The 21,097-nt window shown below is 35.8% G+C and overlaps 2 protein-coding genes across 2 annotated transcripts in view; both read right to left on the bottom strand.

The window, feature by feature from the left end:
* LOC141439936 (uncharacterized) overlaps positions 1-14,913 on the bottom strand; it is a 32,059-nt gene extending 17,146 nt beyond the window's left edge. Inside the window, exon 1 of the mRNA XM_074104404.1 lies at positions 14,733-14,913. Within this exon, the coding sequence (XP_073960505.1) occupies positions 14,733-14,913 (181 nt within the window). The remainder of the gene's footprint in view (positions 1-14,732) is intronic.
* svp (COUP transcription factor 2) overlaps positions 1-20,836 on the bottom strand; it is a 118,050-nt gene extending 97,214 nt beyond the window's left edge. Inside the window, exon 1 of the mRNA XM_074104303.1 lies at positions 20,730-20,836. Within this exon, the coding sequence (XP_073960404.1) occupies positions 20,730-20,748 (19 nt within the window). The 5' untranslated portion in view covers positions 20,749-20,836. The remainder of the gene's footprint in view (positions 1-20,729) is intronic.
* Between the last annotated feature and the right edge of the window lie 261 nt (positions 20,837-21,097).

Raw genomic sequence — 21,097 nt, 5'->3', positions numbered from 1 at the left:
AACGAAAGAAATGACGACAATATCCCACTGATGTATTAAACTGTAGATCCACAGTCGCGCGTCCGAATATGTCCGAGCCAAATGAGCGCCACTTTGGTAAATGTGGCCTTCTTTTTTCTCAGTACGTTGTTGTCAGTGCAAGCGTAACGATGCCCACGTGCGTCTTTAAAAAGTGCAAAAATCACTCGGGAAAACGTAACAAATCTGATGGAATATCATACTTTCAGCGAGTATTTGTTGTTTTTGTATTTAATTCTAATAATCAGAGAGAAATATAGATTTAAATTAATTTTAAAGCCATTTCTAAATTGCTAATTAAAAGATAAACGTTGCCAGAATTCCATAACATTGACAAATGCCTTGTCTTTGTCACACGCACACGAAAGCATATCAGTAAACGAAACAGATAAACAAACAGAACATGGAACAAAAGTGTAGTGGAGTTGCCGTCACTCTATTTTTATTTATCGAGTCGCCTAGCAACGGGTAGCAATGTCGTTTGAATATTTTCCTTGAAGTTTGCGATTTTAATTATGTTTTATAAAAGCTTCGATAATATAATGTACTGACTGTCTGACTGTGGTTTATTCGTTTTTGTGCAAAATAAATAAAGCAATTTATGAACCACAAACCTCAATGAAGCCCACTTTGATAAAGCGCTCGCTTACAATTTTACACTGTTTACAAGGTTTATAATACAGTTTACAATTTATTCACACTAGTCGAGCTTCTTATTATTTAATTACACAACATACGAAGTCCGCCGAATTTCCCGCGAATGAACTGTGCTGTCAGACAGCCTGCAATTTTTTTTTGAGCTGCGCGCGGTGTGCGCTGGCTATGGTTTTAGAAGCAAACAGCCAGAACCAAGGAGGATGAGAATTCAAATTGTTTTTTATTCGAAATACATGCAGAAGTGCTTACATTTCGGCGATATTTTATGAAGCTTTTCTGTAGCTTGCCCTGTTTGCTTATTTATTTATTTATTGTTTGTTTGGGTCAAATCTTGGAAGCTAAATTTGACCCACTTCCAGTGGTCCGATCGACTTGAAATTTGGCATACTTATGTAAATTTGGTGACAATACAATAATATGGTAGTGACAACTTGGTGGTTCTGTCAGAATCGTCTCTGCAGGAGGGAACTCGTTAATAGTACCGACTTGAAATTTGGTATAGATATGTACTTTAGACGACAATTCAAGTACAGTCAACAAAAAGTACATTCGGCAAAAAAGCTTGTATTAAAAATTAATTTTTTAACAAAAACTTATTACAAGCATTATATTTATTTGCAGTGTAATGTAAATATGTTTGCTCGGGTGGAATCTTTCAACTCAAATTTGAAGTGGATATCTTCAACCGATTGAGCTGAAATTTTACACGCATGTATACTTAAATCCGATGACAATGCAATATTATTATAACATGGAGTTGATCTGATGATAAAGCTAGCGGGTGACCATAGGAACTCTGTGATAAACGACACGACCACATCGAGTTTGGACTCGTTTGTCGTCTTGACGAGTACTTCGGTAACCAGGGGCATAAAGTAGGTCTAAGTGCAGCGTTTTGGGCTGTGCGTTGATATATCAACAGTCAGTAAGTCAGTTTATTATTTTAATTTTATATACATAGACAGTGCCGGATTAGCCCATAAGCAAATTAAGCGATTGCTTAGGGCATCAAGTCTTGGGGGCACCATAAACAGCACCAAAATTTTTTTTGTTAGCACATAAAAGGTAAGGCTGTTTGAAAATCCGCTCGCTCGTGCCTCCCCATAATCTCTATCGTCTTTCATGAATATAATATTTCGTCGTAATAAATACTTATTTAAAATATCGATAAGGGGGGGGGGGCATAGGCGTGCATTGCTTAAGGCATCAAATAGTCTTAATCCGGCTTTATATAGATTATCTCGAAAACGGTAAACATTTGGACTAAAGAAATTAGCTTAAAGTTACCTTTTAATTTTTTTTAATTTAATTGACAAAAACTTTTTATTACGAAAGTCCTCTCGAAAAGTCCGAATCATTCTTTGTTCTACAACCTAAATTCGTCCGTCTTAAGAAACGTCAAACTCATCCAAGCAATCTTGCAACGTCGCCTTCAATGTAGCAAGTGAAATTAATCCCTCTGCCTTTTCTGATAAGGCTGACATTCATATTCGAGCATGCGTATGTGAAATTGTGGAGTTAGCTGTCAAGTGTCAAGCGTTGTGGAGTTTTGCCGCTAGCGAAATTCAACTGTAATAGAGTAAAGACTAGGTTCAAATTTCGTCACGTATTCTTTCTATTTGTTTGTGTGGTGGGATCAGTGTTTCTACGCACACGTAAATATTTTTATTAATTGTGGAATATGGCCGCTAGCGAAATTCAACTGTAACTTAGTAAAGACTAGGTTCAAATTTGGTCACGTATTCTTTTAATTAATTTGTGTGGGTGATGATTTTATTTGTTACACAAACAAATAAATAGTTCGGACATTCTTTGATGGGGATTTTGTTTGGCAATGTGTATCTACAGTTTAATACATCAGTGACAATATCTAACTATAGTAGTAAAATCCCTTAAACATCCTTTTGATATGTAAACCTAGAAAAGAAATCATCAAAATAATATCATAATCGCAGTGTTACGGATAATATAAATTAGTTTGTTGCTAGTAAATTACAATTAACAAAAAAATGCCCGCGGGAACAGGAAATAAAATACATAGTGAATTATTTCATGTCAACAAAAATTTAGAACAGTTTAAACGACTATGTAGTTATTATTACATTCAAATACAATTATACACTGTGTTTTCCAGATTTTTGTTAACTTTGACAGACGGGACCGATCATTGATAGAAACTAATTGACTTTTTGACCAAATCGAAAAAAAAAATCTATTTAAAAATCATTGCTATACTGCCACCCGCTAGCTAAAAGACAGCTAAGTAACAAAATCTTTGGAGATGGAGTCGAAAATCGGAGTGTTTTTTTTTAAATCAATGCAAGTTTATATCGGTAAATTATAGATGTTAGTTAAATCTAAGAATTATAGATATCAACTAGCATCGATTCAAAATAATTACTGCGTTTTTCGACTCAATTTCAAAACTTGATTTTGCCACTTAGCCGCCATTAAGCTTGAACACGGCAGTATACCTAGGTCAAATGTTAGAATTCACAAACTCACGGACGTCCACGTGGCCCAGTGCAGCGCACATGAACTCTGAAAAACGTATGAACCCGAAATTGAAAATACAAACTGAAATATAGATGCACAGAAAAAACAGAAAAATAAGACCATCACTGGGAATCGAACCCAGGTCCTCGGTAATCCGTACCGCGTGCTATACCGCTACACCACTGATGGGACCATCAGTCCCGAGGACCTGGGTTCGATTCCCAGTGATGGTCTTATTTTTCTGTTTTTTCTGTGCATCTATATTTCAGTTTGTATTTTCAATTTCGGTTTTACGGGATGACCGTAAAAGTAAAAATTTGGAATTGAAATAAAAAATACAAAAAGATTCCAAAAAAAAAAAAAAACAATCTTAGTATGAACCCGAGCTCGAACTTATGACCCTGCTTGAGAGGCCTTAGGTCAAACTACTAGTCAGTCACAGCTTTCCAAAAATAATATACGAAAATAATGAGTTTTTGACAAGTGAAATTTTAAACACTTGGGTACCTTTAAATGTACCCATAATACTATAAATATGTAATGGGTGTTTATTTTAGTTGACATTGTTGGTGTAATTGAATTTTTCTTAATAAAGATCCTGTTTATATGTTTAAAAAAAAACTAGAATAGGTAGTTAATAAATTAATAATTTATGCACGTGATCCCTTATTATTATTACTAGCATAGGTATAAGATTTTGTAACTAACAACATGGACTATGTAATTGTCTGAATAAAGAGTTTAATTATTTAAAAAAAAACATGTATAATTGCAAAAGTAAAAAATAAAATTCAAAAATGACACTAACTTTTTGTTAGTCGACGTTACATATCAGAATAATCGAGTTAATTTGTTTACATTTTCTTCGTGTATCGAGGAACGATCACAGTAATTGATCTAGATCTTTGAGAATCTATAATAAGTGATCTATTGACTAATCAATTACCAGGAAACAGTGTTAATACAGCTGCTAATAATAAGATACATAGGTAATTCACAAATGAATACAAAGCAGGTTAGGTAAGCATGCCTAACAAGCGATTGAGTCAGAGTCAAACGTCAAAGTCAAAATATTTTTATTCAACATGACTTTGACTTTGAAGAATAAAGAATTAGGTATTGTTTTGATAGTAAATCATACATTTTAATTAGCTTACCTTGAAACGGTTGATATAAAGGGTGTCACTAAACTAATTTTAAAATGAAGAGGGCCGATATGACAGATTTTAAACTATCAGATTAAGTAAATTTGACTTAGTCAAAATGTAATAAGTACTGAGATAAAAAATGCTAGTTCTCGAAATTGAAGAATATATTTTAAACTAGCTGTGGCCGGCAACTTCTGTGAAGAATAAGGTTCTTGCTATCGCGCGAGAGCTATGCAATTTTTCGGGATAAAAACTATCTTTCTAGGGCCTCAAGCTATCTTAATACCAAATTTCATTTCAATCTGTTTAGCAGTATAAGCGTGAAGAGGTAATAGACAGACAGACTCGTTTTCACATTTTTAGTAGTAGCAAGGACTAAGTAGTACCAGTACCTAAGGATTGGTAAGAATGGATGGGTTATATATTTGATTGATTACAGTGTTGCTTTGCGGAAGTCTACATCAATGAAAGGTCCATATCAATAAGTAGCGGAGTCGCGTGGTAAAAAGAAGTTCAATTTATTTTAAAGTCAAACTATATAGGGACGTTGCTGTAGGGGCGTTGATTATAGGACACTCTGTACATGTCTTGATATTTTAATTCACACACTAATTGCGCCTTTAATTGCTGAAAATTGTTTCCACGGAAGGAGGAAACACGTGTTGGTACAGTGTACTAAGAATCTAGAACCTTTTATTTACTTAATTGGACTAGATTTAGTCACGTACGAATGTGGTTTGAGCAAAATATAGCTTTTGATTTACTAGCGGTGAGAAAATAAGTATACTGGTCTTTAAAATGCGTAGCTTATTTGCTTGTTTCTGCTTTTGATTTTGTACCTATTAACTTGCAATATTATGCCATTGGGAATTGGAAATTTAACACAATATTAACTCTTAAGTGGGCGTGCGTGTGTGCAGTGTTAATGCTCAAAGTGAATTTCGTATTTTATTTTGCACATAAATTACGAAAAACTCGAAAGTTTGCGCCAGGATAAATTTTCATTTCATGTCATACAATTATACCGCGAAAATTAAACAAAATCCTTTTGAGGCGTTTTACTTCAGTTTCGCAATTCCTTCGGATTAAAATTAAGAATCCTCTATTTTTACGCTAGGCTACCAAGGGGTAAATGTTCAGCGTTTTTGCAGCGTTTTTTTTTCTCATTACCATTTCGGCAAGAGTTACTGAAAGAGATGATGCTCAGGGTTAAATCTTACGCTACACACACATGACTTACGCTACGCTAACATGATATTAAGCGTAAGTCGAACTACCTACTACACCTACAACTTTAAGATAGATTTTTATGACTGGCATTTAAATTCAATATGTCATCCCTAAACACCTTACGCATTCTATTGTCAAACCGCCGAGTACAAGTCGCTTTCCACATTAACAAACTTATCTAAGACCATATTTCTTCGTATTCGAGAAGTAAAAAATCTTAATGATATCAAAACAGAACCGTTAGAGTAACAAAAGATGGTCGCGTGGTCATTTGTCGGGCCGCGACGTGTCGCGTGCTGGTTACCTATATGGCCGTGCGACTGCGTGCGACAGTGTCGCATGCCACGAAGCTGTGATGATTTAAGTCGCGTAAGGCTGTGTTACCCGTGTTGCATGACAGAGTTGCTGTGTGTGACTGATAAGAATGGTATCGTCGGAAGAATTTATGCTCAGGCGAAATCTTTTCGTGGCAATTATGTCTATGTTTCCGTTTCCTCTATTAAAAAACCTGGAATGTCACAAATACTTAGCTAAATGTTTTCTGCCTTTCATTCTTTCTAAAGAAAATCTCGCAATCAAAATGGCTCTTTTTAGCCATGCGTCAGTACAACCTTATGCGGCAGCGCCGCACAGTGTAACCCGTCCTTAAGCATAAAGAATCGTGCACATAAATAAAATTGTTCAAATAAATAACGGATTATCAACTGCTATCAAGACGTAACGAGATAAAATAAACATACAAGTAAAATAAATAGGCGAACGGTAAATGAAGTTGTACGTCTAGGTCGGATGCTGGACAAGACGTAATGGTGATGTATTTGTGGGTCCATGTCTTAGCGTTGGAATGGATTTGAATAGGGTTGTCATTCCTGGTGATTCCGAAAATTTTGAGATGAGCTGATTTGCAGAATTTCGTTGTCATAATGGCAAGAATGGAATAATTACAGTTTCGTCATGTTTGTTCGTTCGCATATCTGTAGAATATTTGTACTAAGATTTTTTTTACCCTAAATTCGTCACAAGTGAAGAAAAAAGTTACCTGTAAGGCAAAATGAACGATGAATACTTCGCTAAAATTCCATTAAAGTAACTAAGTACAGTAAATAATCCCTAGCCGCGACATGGCTTTGAAAATCTAGCAAAAGATTTCCTATAAAGCTATAATTTCGAATGTGTACCTATGTGTATACAATTATACTGTGACGCCGAAAAGTTGGTAATGTTTTAATTAATGTGTATATTTGGGCATAAACAATACAATTTAACTTAACAACACAATAACACTAATAATAGAATAACATATACTTAATAAAAGAACCTTTATTTAATAACAGTACCATGGCAAAGAAAAAAATCACATTAAAAATTTACTTTTTGTTAAAAAAAACAGCATTTATTCCAAAGCGACTGATTCTAGAACACAATATATTAGTTATTCAAACTATGTAATAGTATATTGGGATGCACGCTTCACAAAATGTCGAGGACCTGAGCTCGATTCCTAGGCCCAGCTTTAAGTACTTTTTTTCTTTTTATCTCAGTAAAAACTACACCGTAAATACCAAAACGTAACAGTAACAAAAAGAAATGCAATACTCTGCCTGCAGATTAACTTATTCAATAGTAACAACCCTGCGCTAGAAGGCGCGTCGTTAATGGCGGAATTTATGGCTTGTTATGAATAACTTATTATGTTTTTGTACGGATAACGCTTTTTCAGAGCCCAAGTGAAATTTTAATGTAATCCATGAGGTTACCTCAAGGCACGGGTTTATGCAAAGGCTTTCAATCCTTCGCATTATAAGTGACTCTTTGGTGTCGATGTAATAACGGTCTTCCGTGTTTTGGATACGAAGATGGTAATGTTTGGATTATTGTACCCTAGATATCTAATATTTTAAGGCTGTTCGTACGTATTTTCAATTATTTATTTTATTTTAGGTGATATTACGAGTGGCGGTTGGAAGGTTCTCGAATGGCGTCTGCGGACCGGGAGACGAGCTGTCGGTAAGCCTCCAACAAGATGGAGCGACGACCTGGTTAAGATCGCGGGATCGCGGTGGAAGCGGAAAGCGCAAGACCGGTCTGAGTGGAGAACCTTGGGGGAGGCCTATGTCAAGCAGTGGACGTCTTTCGGCTGACATAATGATATTCGAATAAATCTTTTCTTTCTTTCTTTCTTATAGCAGCGGCGAGTGTTTTAACAACTCGAATCATTGGACAGCCTAGATTTTTTATGAGACATTAGTGATAACAAGTATGGCAAAGGTACAGCCAGCAGAAGAAGTAGATGTTCAGTTATGTCGCTAAAAACGATCTACACACTCTCATATTGCCTTGGCAGAAGTAGTATTTTAAGCACCGTGAGTGCTCATCCACTTCTACTGCTATTAACTGCGGTGTTGCATCCAAATATTCCAAATAGTCCTGATAGAGAATATTGAATAAGAAATTTAGCCTCTGACGATCTTGAACTAGTTACACCAGGAATAAAGACAGATATACAAAATTCTCACGGTATATGAAACTGTGCTGTGCGGACGCAAGCTAGTAATTTTATCGACTAACCCCCTTATTCATAAACGACAATCAAACCTATTTTAGTTAAAATGCCGCTAAAATTCGTTTGTCCTTATCTGTCACTTCGACATTTGTATTTGTTAGAAAGGGACAAAGCAAAGGTAAGAGTATAGCCAATATATTCTACCGATAGACAAGAGCGTCCATGTTAACAATAATGCTCAAATACTGGAGCGTATGACTGCTTAGAGTGTAGTTTGCTCGCGATCTAATCGTTGTAAGCGTCGGGTGCCTAGTAGATAAGTTTTCTTATATATTTTTGCAGAGAAAGCATTATATGTTAATTCAATGTATAACCAGAATTTAAATCATGTGTAGCCCCTAGTACGCCTGCTTAGGGAGTAGTACTTATAATTTTTAAATTATGTATTTTTTTATTTCCTTTTGTAATTTCAATAGCTGTGTAATTTTGCTATGGGTTTTTTAACTGAAAATAAACAATTAATATTATTATTATAAAAGAATTGAATCAAATATATTATCACATTATTTGCCTACGTCAACAAGTTCGTAACTCTTTATCCCTTTTATTGGTGACAGTTGTTGTTTACAAGCGCTATTCATTTATTTAACAACACCAGTCTCATCAGTACTTTTATATCAGTAAACATTGACATTCATAGTAGCCATAGGTTCTGCTATAAATTCCTTGAACTATAGAAAATGTATACTTTAGCCTTTACGTAACCCACACCATAATTCACCATCGCATCTGCCAATCAACACTCAGGAATGCGACGGCATTTTGTTTACGCAATCGTATCAATAAACACAATACTGTTAAACTTGAATTTGGAAAGCCAACAATCGCCCACCTCGGAGTTGTATATCTAAATTACCTAAAATAAAACGAACCGGACACGGAAGACATCAAAATAGTACCAAAACCTAATTAAATTTATAGTGGAGATAAAAATCTTGGAAATATGGTAAAGATTGTATAATAAAGTGATCGAGCGCGTGCCACGGCGCATACCGGCCGATCCATTAGTTTGGCCGGATTTTGTAATTATCGACTTATTAAATGGTGAGGAGATTTATTACGAACTGGTAGATTTGGGCACGAGCGGTATTTGTAACTTCGGCAATTAGAGGAGAGGCCGATGAGACGAACTTGATACTTGAAGATCGGAAGGTAAACGCTTGGTTACTGCGAAAAGTTAAAGGATTGAAAACGTTGTTTGATGAGATGAGCTTTTGGCATTGTATAGATACAATGATAAGAGATCCTGGAGGCTAAGTACCATTTAGTGGAGACAGACGAAAAATAAACTATATTTTAATAGGAACAATGTTGTTTACAGTTTGATAAAATATTTTACAAGCCACGAAATATTTAACAGTGATGGCAATAGCACGGTTGTTAAAATGTATTATGCTTTCGTGATTTTTACTCAGTCTACTTATGACCACGGCCATTGCAAAATGGTTGAAAAGTCCAGGTAACTATAACTAATTTTGTAAAGTGTGATAAGTCCTGGGTGCTGTAATAGTTACGTATGATAAAATCAACCATGATAAGTAGTTAGATATATGTTAACAAAATAAAAAATAAACACAAATAGCAAACGCTTAGATATATTTTAATTACTAGCTTTTGCCCACGGCTTTGCCCGCGTGGAATTCGGTTATAGTGCGTTGTTCCCTCGGGAACTGTGCATTTTTCCGGGATAAAAGTAGCCTATGTTACTCTCTGGCTCATAAACTATCTCTATGCCAAAAAACGGACAAACATAAATACAAACACACACACTTTCGTATATATAATATTCGTATGGATTCAGTTACGCAACCAAATAAATGCTTGATATTCTAAAGCAGATGCAAAACAATATCCGTGATCTAAAACAATATTCATAACATATAATGAAGATGCGATACAAGTCACTGACCACAGCCAAAGAAACGAAGCCTTGCGATAATCATAATACTGCAGATATATGATTACCTTCCTTTCACTCTAAAACAGCGTATGAACACGTAGAAATTGAAGGCACTTACGACTTTTTGGAATAGAAAGACCCACGGGGTCACGGAACGGTCGGTGTTAGACAGAGAGAATATCCGCCGCGCTGTTTTAGCTCACATAGTTTTGTATATCACCGTCCTGGTCTCGCGTACGATCATGGGCTGTTCGACCGCTATAGTAAACTGTGACCTCACGAAATATGCGCACGATCCGATGATTCACTACAAATAGACGTACAGACTGACAGACGAAATCTAACAGCAAAAAACGTGTGCATCATTTTTTGAAGTTGCTAAATATATTTTTGATATAGTGGATGAGGTTGATACTATTTTTGCATGACATAAAGCTACAGGTGGTAACTCGGCTTGAGTCGTAAATGATGCCATAAACAATGTTAAATGTTGTAAACAACTAAAAGTGGCTGTTGCGTTTAATATTATAGGTACCTACTTCCTTTTCTTGTCTTGTCTACTTCAATGAAATTGATTGCGGTATTCATGTATATGAATAAGAACCTGACGGATTACAAATGTAATACGTCAACCTGTAAAGGACGTGTAAAGTTGAAAATGGAAACAGTTTGACATGAAATTAAACATAAGTTTTATCCGTATATTGCATTCACAAAAAAGTTATATAAAACTATGTATTTATAGAAGTTGGAAACCCCCGCCACAGAACCGATTCAAATCAAACTTAGCTAAGATCCATCTCGATTACACTAGCTTTCGATTAAGAAATCGCATCAAATCAATCCATCCGTTTGGGGGCTACGATGCCACCGACAGACATAGACACGTCAAACTTTGAATACCCCGAAATCCGACTGTTTTAAGACGTTTACCATATACGAATCAAGAATAATACAAAAAAAATGACTTTAAATGCATCTCTATGTAAATTAACTAACATTTTTGAAAAACGTGATTTTTATAGAAAAAAAAATATTAGAAAAAATATTAGAAAAAAATTAACATTATATTTCGATATAAAAACTAAGCAACTATCAATCAGTGTTTTGGGACACGCATATCCTTTATAGCCTGTTTGTTTTAAGTAAAAATCTAGATTTTACCTAAGTATATTTTCACTATAATTTAGTATAAGATGAGTATAAACACCAATAAACATAGACCGCACTTTTTCCATCCCAAAGCCTGACAAAGCGGCACAATAAAATCATTCGGCTCGCTTTTATTACTTTTATTATTCCATCATTCACATTAGCATACCGAATTAGTATTTGTTTACGATTGTACTAAATTCCTCGCATTTCAAATTTCATCATCATCATCCTAAATCAACAAGATAACTGCGCATCAGCATATTATGAGAATCGTGTTTATGTAAATTGAAAATTGTAGTGCAAAAACTTCAAAAATAATAACAATAGGAATAGAAATATCATCATTCATACTTCCATACTATTTGTTCGCCTCTCCTGGTAATAATGTGCGTACGTTTTTTTCTGTATTTTCATTTAATTCACTACCATAGACACACCGACGAAATGCAATCCTTTAAAGATACATACAATAGCATACTTATCACACTTTTTCGACTTCGTTACTGACCCGGGAAAATAAAAATATGGCTTTTCAATAACACAAGCGGCTGCACTTTAGCTCGCGTGATATTTCTATTTGTGTTATCATTATTTCTGCGGCAAAAACGTATTAAAACCAAGTTTTCGAATGTAAAGTGAAACTATAGCTGGAATAGCTTGGAGCAGAGGGCACGACTTGGTCTCGAACAGGTTTGCATGTACTAGTAACCAATATACATGGTTGTGCATTACTCTCCGCGTTCAAGTTTATACGTTGGCTCTGTGAGAAAATTTCACCTTCAGAACGCATTAGTACTAAAATTATAAATGCGAAAGTCATAAGTGTCACGGATTTGAACAACAAAATAAAACTTATTTCAAGAACATCTTTTACAATAATTTCTTTGAAAACAGAACTCTACTTTATAAATAGGTAAATATAACCTGTGCTCTAGGGCAAACGGACACTGTCCCCTTACAAAAGCTTGATGTTTTGTATAAAATTTAAAAACTACTTACAAAACAATATTTATGAGTGTGTGTGACTGGTATGCAGCAATTGAAGCAGGAATTGAAGAATAAACCTATATTTATTTCATTGTCCTGCAGAATCAGGATGTATGCTTGTAAAACCAGAAGATTTTAGTTTAGAGACTTGAAAGTTTACATGGGTGTGCTTTTTGCAACGAAAACGAAGCTCACGACATAAGTTTTGGGAATTTTCGTGAATTCCTATTCAACTGCCATACTCATGGTTTACGTGGAAAAAGCCCGGGGTAATAGTTTAGTTTAGCTTACAGCTGTGTTAATTGTTAATTACGTAAGATTAATAAAGATAAAGTTGTTTTTCTTCATTATGTTGATTGGACGTTATGTTTTTTAAGTGACGTAAAAGAGATAAGTGATAGTGTTGAACACTTAAAACCGCACGCAAGTGTCAAAAATGAAAAAGGCAAAATATCGATGCCTTAAATTCTAATACAGAAGATGTTGTAAGAATTGAATGTGAAACTCAATGACATTGAGATAAGAGTTTAAAAATATTATATTCTTTTGCCCTCAAAATATGCTTGACGGCCTTGGTTAATACTCGTACAATAGTATAGGCAGCGTAATGTTTATAAACTTACATCTACAAGTTACACAGTTGTGTGATGATGGCATGTGGCCATAGAAACTGTAAGTACCTACGAGCAACAAAGAAACACATTAAAAGGACGACACCGACGACAAAACACGCATTAACAGCCTCAGAACAAGTTAAAAGATACCCAATATTTCATTAACATCACACGTCGTAAAGAAATTAGCATCAGACGCTGCGGCCAGATAAATCACATGCATAGTTCGTTAGCCGCCTGCGCACCGCGGGGGTCTTGAGTTCGAAGCCAGCCGCGAGCCTATAGGTGCAGGTGATTATTTTGACGTGCCTATAGTGTCGTACAACGGCTGATAAATTGTGGACCCACATGATTTCTAATTCACTCCCAAATCGGTCGAGTTGACTTTTTATAGTTATCACTGAATATTTTGATGGTACCGTTACTTTGGAGTTCACAACAGTAGGGTGCCGTGAACAACTGAAGGAAATAATCGTAGCCAAAGAAAATCACGTCATTCGCAGTAAAATATGCGAGAATTTAAATAATGGTACAGAATCTTTTGTGGCATTAGGTACTATAGACATTCCGTAAGCAACAGGTTTTGAAGTGAACAAGGGAGTATAAGCTCAGTTGGAATCGTTGTAGCGGTTAGTATCGCTTGTGTTGGTGTTTTCGATTCCGCACCGAAGATGAAGGCGTCACTCAAGTTTTAAAAAGTTAATTATCGAATATTTTTACAGTGGACTACAGTCCAGGACGATACATCATCTCGCTGAGAGAATATAAATCATAGTGTGATTGATAGTGGTGTATATCTCACGGTCGTTCGCTAGCTCCTTTTTTAATCCGACACAAATGATTTTACACTTTGATTCCTTTTTGTGACGCCATTTCGCTTTGAGTTTACGAGGCATTCGAATTGGGATCTCGTTTTGAACATCTTTCTACATATCAATGTACATACATGTATGTGCGTTGGAAAGATTTTTTACAAGTTTCTTTAAAATACTGTTTAAAATATAGTGATGTTGCAAATAAAATGCCTGTAAGCAAAGTCGTAGAACTACTTATAGAAATTGATACGATTAGTAAACATACTAAATCAGTAAGTACAAGTTTGCGGATGCAAGTACTAAACAAATTTAATGGTTCTGCCGTTGATATACCATAGCAGTAAGCTCTACAATTCTATACTCAACGTATAATATATTTCGCTTAAACGGATCAAAGGTTTCTGTGCCATTTTCTCGCATAAATCCACAATGGATGCGGACCCGATGAAATCTCTATTCAACATTAAGTGAAATTGAATATTTACTTCCATTCTATCCGCACTCGATGTTTACAGAGAAAACTTATCAGGTTTCTAGCGGGCATTCAAGCGGCCCTGTTCCCATATTTGAGCACTACCTGAACCTTGGCAGATTAGCGCTATTTTCTATTGTAGTCGGACCCCGATTCATATGCAAATTGTTTGACAAAACGTGCGGAAGTATAATTAGCTTACGACGCTTCCCGAACGGGGGTCGCGTACCTTGACCATGCAGAATCGAAACCGGTCTATTTGTTGTCTTCTACAGTAATTAATGTTTTGCACCGGCCAGTAACTTCTGACCAAGGGGTCAGTGTAAGTGCAGTATTGGGGTATTTCGCGCCGTGGGAACCCGCGGCGAGCCTCACGTGAGATTCTATCTTTATGTCAGCCGCGGCTAGTAAGACTCAGTTTTCCCAGAATGTGAGCCATAAAATCCGGCCCTGGAGCGTCATACGAAACATGTCACAGTTATTATGCTCGGAAAAGATAATATCTTTTGGCTGTGACGCGGCAAACAAAGTGGCTACGCCTCGAGTTACTCTCGTATCTGAATGTAGTGATTGTGACACGATTAACTCATTAAATTGATGGTGTGGATCGGGAAGACGCTTTTTAATTTGTGAAAACACATTGGTCAAGTGTTATCAAAGCTCGTTATGTTTCTCACGGTCAAGGAACCAATGTTTGATGGACTGGTCTAATGGGTCGGTCAGTTGGTCAACAATGGTCAACAAAAGCCGCACCTGGTTGAGGGCGCGATCTGACACCCTCGAGACGCATCGCCGAGCCCTTTGACGACCTTTGTCGGACAGAGGTGTGCTCACGTAAATTGATGCAAACATTGCCATTTTTGCCACGTTACAAAAGAACGTACCCTTGCGAGTTTCCGTAGTGACTTACGACGTTGTGGTCTGAAAGACGCCCGCCCTTGGGAATACTATGACGTTTTTGACAGGTCTTGTGGGCTTACTGTGTAAATGCATTGTGCATGGTTTCCGTTGCACAAAACTAGGAGTTTACGCTCGGATTAAAGAAATATGCGAAAAGACAGCGCATGGGACAGAGGTTTCACTTGGTCAAACTATTAATAAGTAACGGTAAATGTTTACAAAAGATGTGGGATCAAAAGGGGCTTTTGTAGCTGGTAAAATTATTAGACTTTAGACAAACATAAAATACCGCTGCGTTCGTCAGAATCACACAATGCGAAAGTTAAAAGACCACGGCACGTCAAAAACAAAGATCGTACTGATACATTTCCAATTTCCTCATAAATCACGTTTCTATTAAAATTCGCGAACTCGGGAGAAAAAATCGGAAGCGATAGGAGGAATCTTTCTAAATGACCGGTCCAACACAAAAACTTATTAAGATATTCCAAACAATGTGGCCCATGATTGATGCGTTCTAGACAAAAGGTATAACAGCCATTGTTCATAGCAAACTGACAGTACCCAAAGGGCTTTGTGATAGATAAAATTTTATGCACTCTAATATTAACAAACCGGTCCACGTAATGTTCTTAATTAATCAATCCGTGTGTGTATTATGTTTGCATATTACACGGGAAGTGATCGCGCTACAGTGTTTCAAACACGCAAGTTTTGCAAAATTATCATCAGCTTTAATCTTTTCTACATTGTCTTTACCATGATCTGATCGTGTTACGAAAAAGAACCAACGTGTTTTATTTTCATCGCAAACAAAAGTTTAATTTACTATAAAGATTACAGCCAAATCATTTCTGTGAGCATTATCGGGTCTGACAATAGACTGACCATATCAAAGGTAACGGATCAAGATCACAATTAAAAATATTAGTAGCACATTTCAATGGGATATCCGAGCGCCTTAAACGCACAACTGTGTCCAAAACAAAGAGAACAAAAACATGAAAGCGTTAATACTCGTACTTCTCTGTTCAAGTTTGATATCTAAGACGATTAAGGGGTACAATGAGACACACTTTTTACTATTATAAAAAGGAGTCTGCATCTTTGTTTGTTGACAGCAAACAAATCGTTTGGGCAAAATACTTTTAGGGGTCGAAGGGGTGCTTGTGTGGAATGGAGAGCAGCGGGTTACTCGTCCTTTCCGGGTTAAGTAGGAAGTGTGAATGTGGGGCCTTATGGGTGTCATAAAAGGTCTCCAGTTACCTGTGATGCTTGGTTTTAGAAATACTCTTTCGTTTGACGCACTGGTTATTTTTAATTGCTTCAATCTGAAATTTAAAATCTTCTACAATTCGTCATCTACTCGTAGATATTTGCTGAGGATATACACTCAAGCTACTTAGTTTTTTCAGAGAATACAATAATGTTATTGTGTTTCTTATAAAAGAAGACATTACCAAAACAAATGTTCTTAGAGTCAATGACCTTACGGCCGTATTTGTATTCAGTCTGACATTCTCTGCTAACAACATAGAAAAAAGACTACATCCCATAAACAAGACTGATAAGTATATTTAGTCTTAAAATTGCAGTTATTCGAAACAATGGAACTTAAAAATGACAATGCCGCTCGTTGTAGAAAAACACCCAAAAATGTCTCCTGATAAAAACGACAAAAAAAGTTGCCTGAATGGTATAATAATATATTTTTACATTGACAGACAGACATAAAACCATCATCAGTAACAAGCTAAACTGGCCCCACACTGTGTACATTTCGCCTAGGAGAGGGGCTCTCCTAACAGTGGATATTCATGTCTACCTACAATTTTTTCCACTCAATGCGCTTGTCTGAGTCACAAGTGTCCGTTTTTTTATAAAAAAACCGGCCAAGAGCTTATCAGACACGCCCAAAACAGTGTTCCGTAGCCATTACGAAAAAATTAAGTAACATTTTTCTAAGGATTTCGTGTTTTATACGGAATCTTCCAAGTTTAGGTATATTTTATACCTTAGGATGCTATTTACTCATAAACTACTAATAATTCTCAAGCAAACTTAGCCGTTATAGTTTTCCTTGAAAGTTTGATATACTTACTACCATCCTGATTTTTTTCAAATTTTTCCACTCACCGGTTTAGATTTTAGAGGGGGGGGGCGCTCGACTTTATGAAAATTTGCAGTTTAAAGTTGAATATTTCGCAAACAGATCACTGAATCGAAAAAGACCTATCCAACGGTACCCCACACTAAAGGGTTGGATGAGAAAAAAAAATCACCCCCACTTTACGTGGGAGGTACCCTAAAAAAATTATTTTTGAATTTTGAATTGTACCATTTTGTCGGCATAGTTTACTTATATATCCGTGCAAAATTACAGCTTTCTAGCATTGATAGTCCCTGAGCAAAGCCGCGGACGGACAGAAAGACAGACATACAGACATGGCGAAACTAAAGGTTTCCGTTTTTGCCATTTTGGCTCCGGAACCCTAAAAAACATACTTCTGATAAAAAAAATGGAATATTTTTGAATTAAGTTGAACTTATCAAACCGGTTATAATATTCCGAATTTATTTCATAACATCTTGTTATATGACCTTTTTAAAACCTTTCTCTTTGCATAAAGAAACATCCGTGCGGCTATCAGAAACCTCGTTAGTAAAATTAGGGACAGCAACAGTAATATCCACAATGTCGAAGATAACGTGACCCGCTATTAAGGAAGCCCTGAAGGGCACGAAGGTTACTGCGGAGACCATTGCCCACCCAATGGTGGGCAGTGCATAAATGCGGACACCTGTCTTATCTTGGGCATTAACGGCTTCGTTACGCTCATTAAAAATATTATAAACACTGGAAAACCGACGGTGATGGAATGTTTAGTTGGATTAATCAACCGCTGTGATGTTAGATCGCTTTTGTCATTGTGTTTCTTTAGTTAGGTCGAAACGGACTCTTTATGCTTTGTCGTCCGTTCGTTCGACTTTTTTTGTCGCAATGCTGTTTTTTGAATCGTAGCAGGTTGAAAGTTTCACAGAAAAATGGTAAAACATAGAGACCACGCAAAAAAGTGTTCATACGAATTAAGAATCCACTGTTCGTATATTCGTATAACAATCCTTTCACTAATAACAGTATAGCACGAAAGCTTTCAACAGCGAGTGTTAAATCTTGCCCATAGTATCGTATCGTAAAGGATTTACGATACGAGCGGATGTCGATTAGACATTGCATTGCTTCTTCAACTTAAACTGCCAATTTTACTGTTTATCTAAAACTATTTATGTTTTTGAGTATAGGTACTTTAAACTACACATAAAAAAATCATCTACGAAGTTTCAATTGGAATTTATGCATATATAAAACAGATTATAATCTAAGTACACTTTCAATCAAGTCGCATCAAACTTATTTATTCTTAATTCTATTTTATAGTTGCTTCTCTATTTAAAAATCCTCACTTTTATCTCTTGCTTCTTTATTTTTTTATTGGCTATTTGTTACGCGTGTTTAATGAGTAGTAAAAGGTGTATCGTCATTCCTATCAGATTTTATAGCGTTACATGAGATGGTAAAAGTAACGTTGTCCAACGGTGAACTTAAGCTTATGAAATAATTAAAATGTAAAGATACTGCTTAATGTCAGCCACCGGGTTTATATTATTTAATTTCAGGAGATGTTCCTTCCAACAATTTAATAATACACCGCGCACTGCTCTATTATCTCCTATCTCCTGAAGTTCATCAAGATGCGACATAACTACTTCTTCGGATATTTATGGTTAATGTATTGCAGCAAGATAAACCCCACTCTTAAATATACCCGAGTCAGTTTGAAGCGATCTGTTGTTTCATCATCATCATATCAAAAAAAAAAAATATATAAATGGTTTGGATAGTTGGTTGGGTGGTTTTTCATGGTGGTTGGAGTATCAGTATGGATCAAACACACAGTTGAACTTCTCAGGTGTATAAGGAGCCCTACGATATTTCGTTTATCAAAAATCCCTCCCTGAAATGAATCTGTTACTTTACGCTTATTAACTTCTTCCGCCAACAAAAGAATGTCTTCGTCTGACCTGTCGATTGTACGGACAAAGTTGATCAATGGGTTGTTAAAGTCATGAGCAATGTCAGAAGCTGTCACAGTCCATTCTAGTGTGCCCTTGACCTGACAACTTCTGCTTACCATTTACGCATTTTGGTATAGTTAGCAGGAAAACTGTATTCAAGTTCTTAGTAAAGCTAAAGCGAAGGTTCAAAGAAGCCTGTTTTTGTACCTTGTTGTTACTTATGTCATGTTATGCGACAATGTACAAAATCATCATTTTATATTCTTTAGTTTCGGTTATTTATGTACTACTTATCTTACTGTTTTTGTGTTCTTGTAAGTTTCAGTCTTTCTTAAACTACAACACTTAAAATATTAAATACCCTTGAAGTCCTATATTTTTTCATTTGTTTATTTTTGAAAATAAAATAAAAAATAATATTTAAGCCCTTTTAAAATAAAAGAATACCAGCAATTTAGACGGTAACTGTACAGAAACGTTGTTTCATTGCTTCCTTAAAATCTGTTCCTGTATAATATCTTCAGATTCTTTGCCACCTTCATCATTAATCAAATCGCTGTCTTTGAAACAATAACCCTCTATATTAATTCCATCGTAATAATAAGCTATTATGGCTCATAACTTTATATTAACATTGATCGTCAACAGTTACTTAGACTTGCCCTTGGGCAGATCGACTAATGACTCAGTAAGATTGATGATTTCACTAATTACGTTGGTGACAATCAATGTATCATCGAGTAAGCTGTTTGCTTATTTTTCAATGTATTCATATCCTGAATTCGATTTTTCATTTAAAAAATACTTAAAAACTTTAGAAACATCAATTTTGTCACTTAACTCAAAAGAGATTCCTTGACATTTTTTTACGACTGAACATTTTTAGGAAGCACTTAAGTGCCAAGTATATAGTTAAATTGTGTCATAAATAAGCGAGGATGGTTATTTCTAGAAGCAATTAAATTACAATGATGGACCTCCGGCGTGTCTATTGATGGCAATAAAATGTCAACTTATTTACATAGTACTTACAGAGTAAGGTAAAGCACCGGTGAACAAAAACAATCTTCAATGACATGGATATTCGTCTTAATCGTCTTATATGGATGCTACGAATGTCTAATTAGTAGTTTTTTAGGATGATGCGTGGAAACTGATTGCACAGTTCAACTAAAATTGAAGATTTCTTGATAAGTGAAGCGCTATGTGTATTATATATTGATAATTTGCAATGGAGGAGTGTCCAAACGGAACCCTATTGGTGTCACTCATGCGTCCGTCCGTCTGTTCGTCTGTCACAAAGGTTGTGCGGCCAAACGTTTACAGCCTAGTCTCAATTTTTTTTTAACATTATAAATATGTTGTTGATTCAAAGACATACCAGAAAATATTTATTAATACTTTTAAGGGAAACTTCCATTGAATTAAACAGGGTGCAAAATTTTTTTTTGACCTGCCCCATCGAAAGGGCTGCCCAAACGAATCGTTGTTTAAGGCTCTTGGAGTAGATAAAAAATATATTTTTTGTTTTAAATATATTGAAAAACAATACAGTACGACCAGAATGTTAATGTCACTCGGGACTTGTCGGTTTTCTATGTTTTCCTGAAGATTCAAATGAGAAAGATAAAGAAAACCGATCTTTTGTTCCGAGTTCCGAAAGTAAGTTTAGTAACTTTAAAATTTCCTCAACTCACCTTCTCGTCTCATGCCCATCTTGAGGCATTTTCTTAGTCTGCAGTATTGGCACTGGTTCCTATGGTGCTGGTCGATGGGGCAATTCCTGTTACCCCTGCAGGAGTACGTTAGGTTTCTTCTTACGGACCTTTTGAAGAAAGATTTGCATCCTGCGGAAGAAAAATTACATGTTAGGTTTCTGGGGCAGCAAAATTTTTATTTACTAAAGAAAATGTGAGTATTTGTGAGTATTTGTGTTATTGTAGTAAGATGTGTGTAATTTTTTTTTAAGGTTTTGATAGTATTTTGTTATATTTTCAAGTCACAAATACATCAAGGAACTTAGTAAAAACTGAGTACGTAATAAAATATATGTATTATTTGATGA

The sequence above is a fragment of the Choristoneura fumiferana genome, chromosome 21 (genome assembly GCF_025370935.1).
Source record: "Choristoneura fumiferana chromosome 21, NRCan_CFum_1, whole genome shotgun sequence".
NCBI classification, from domain to species: Eukaryota; Metazoa; Arthropoda; class Insecta; order Lepidoptera; family Tortricidae; genus Choristoneura; species Choristoneura fumiferana.
The sequence above is the reverse complement of the archived record's forward strand: the minus strand, read 5'-3'. Positions and strand labels throughout refer to the sequence as shown.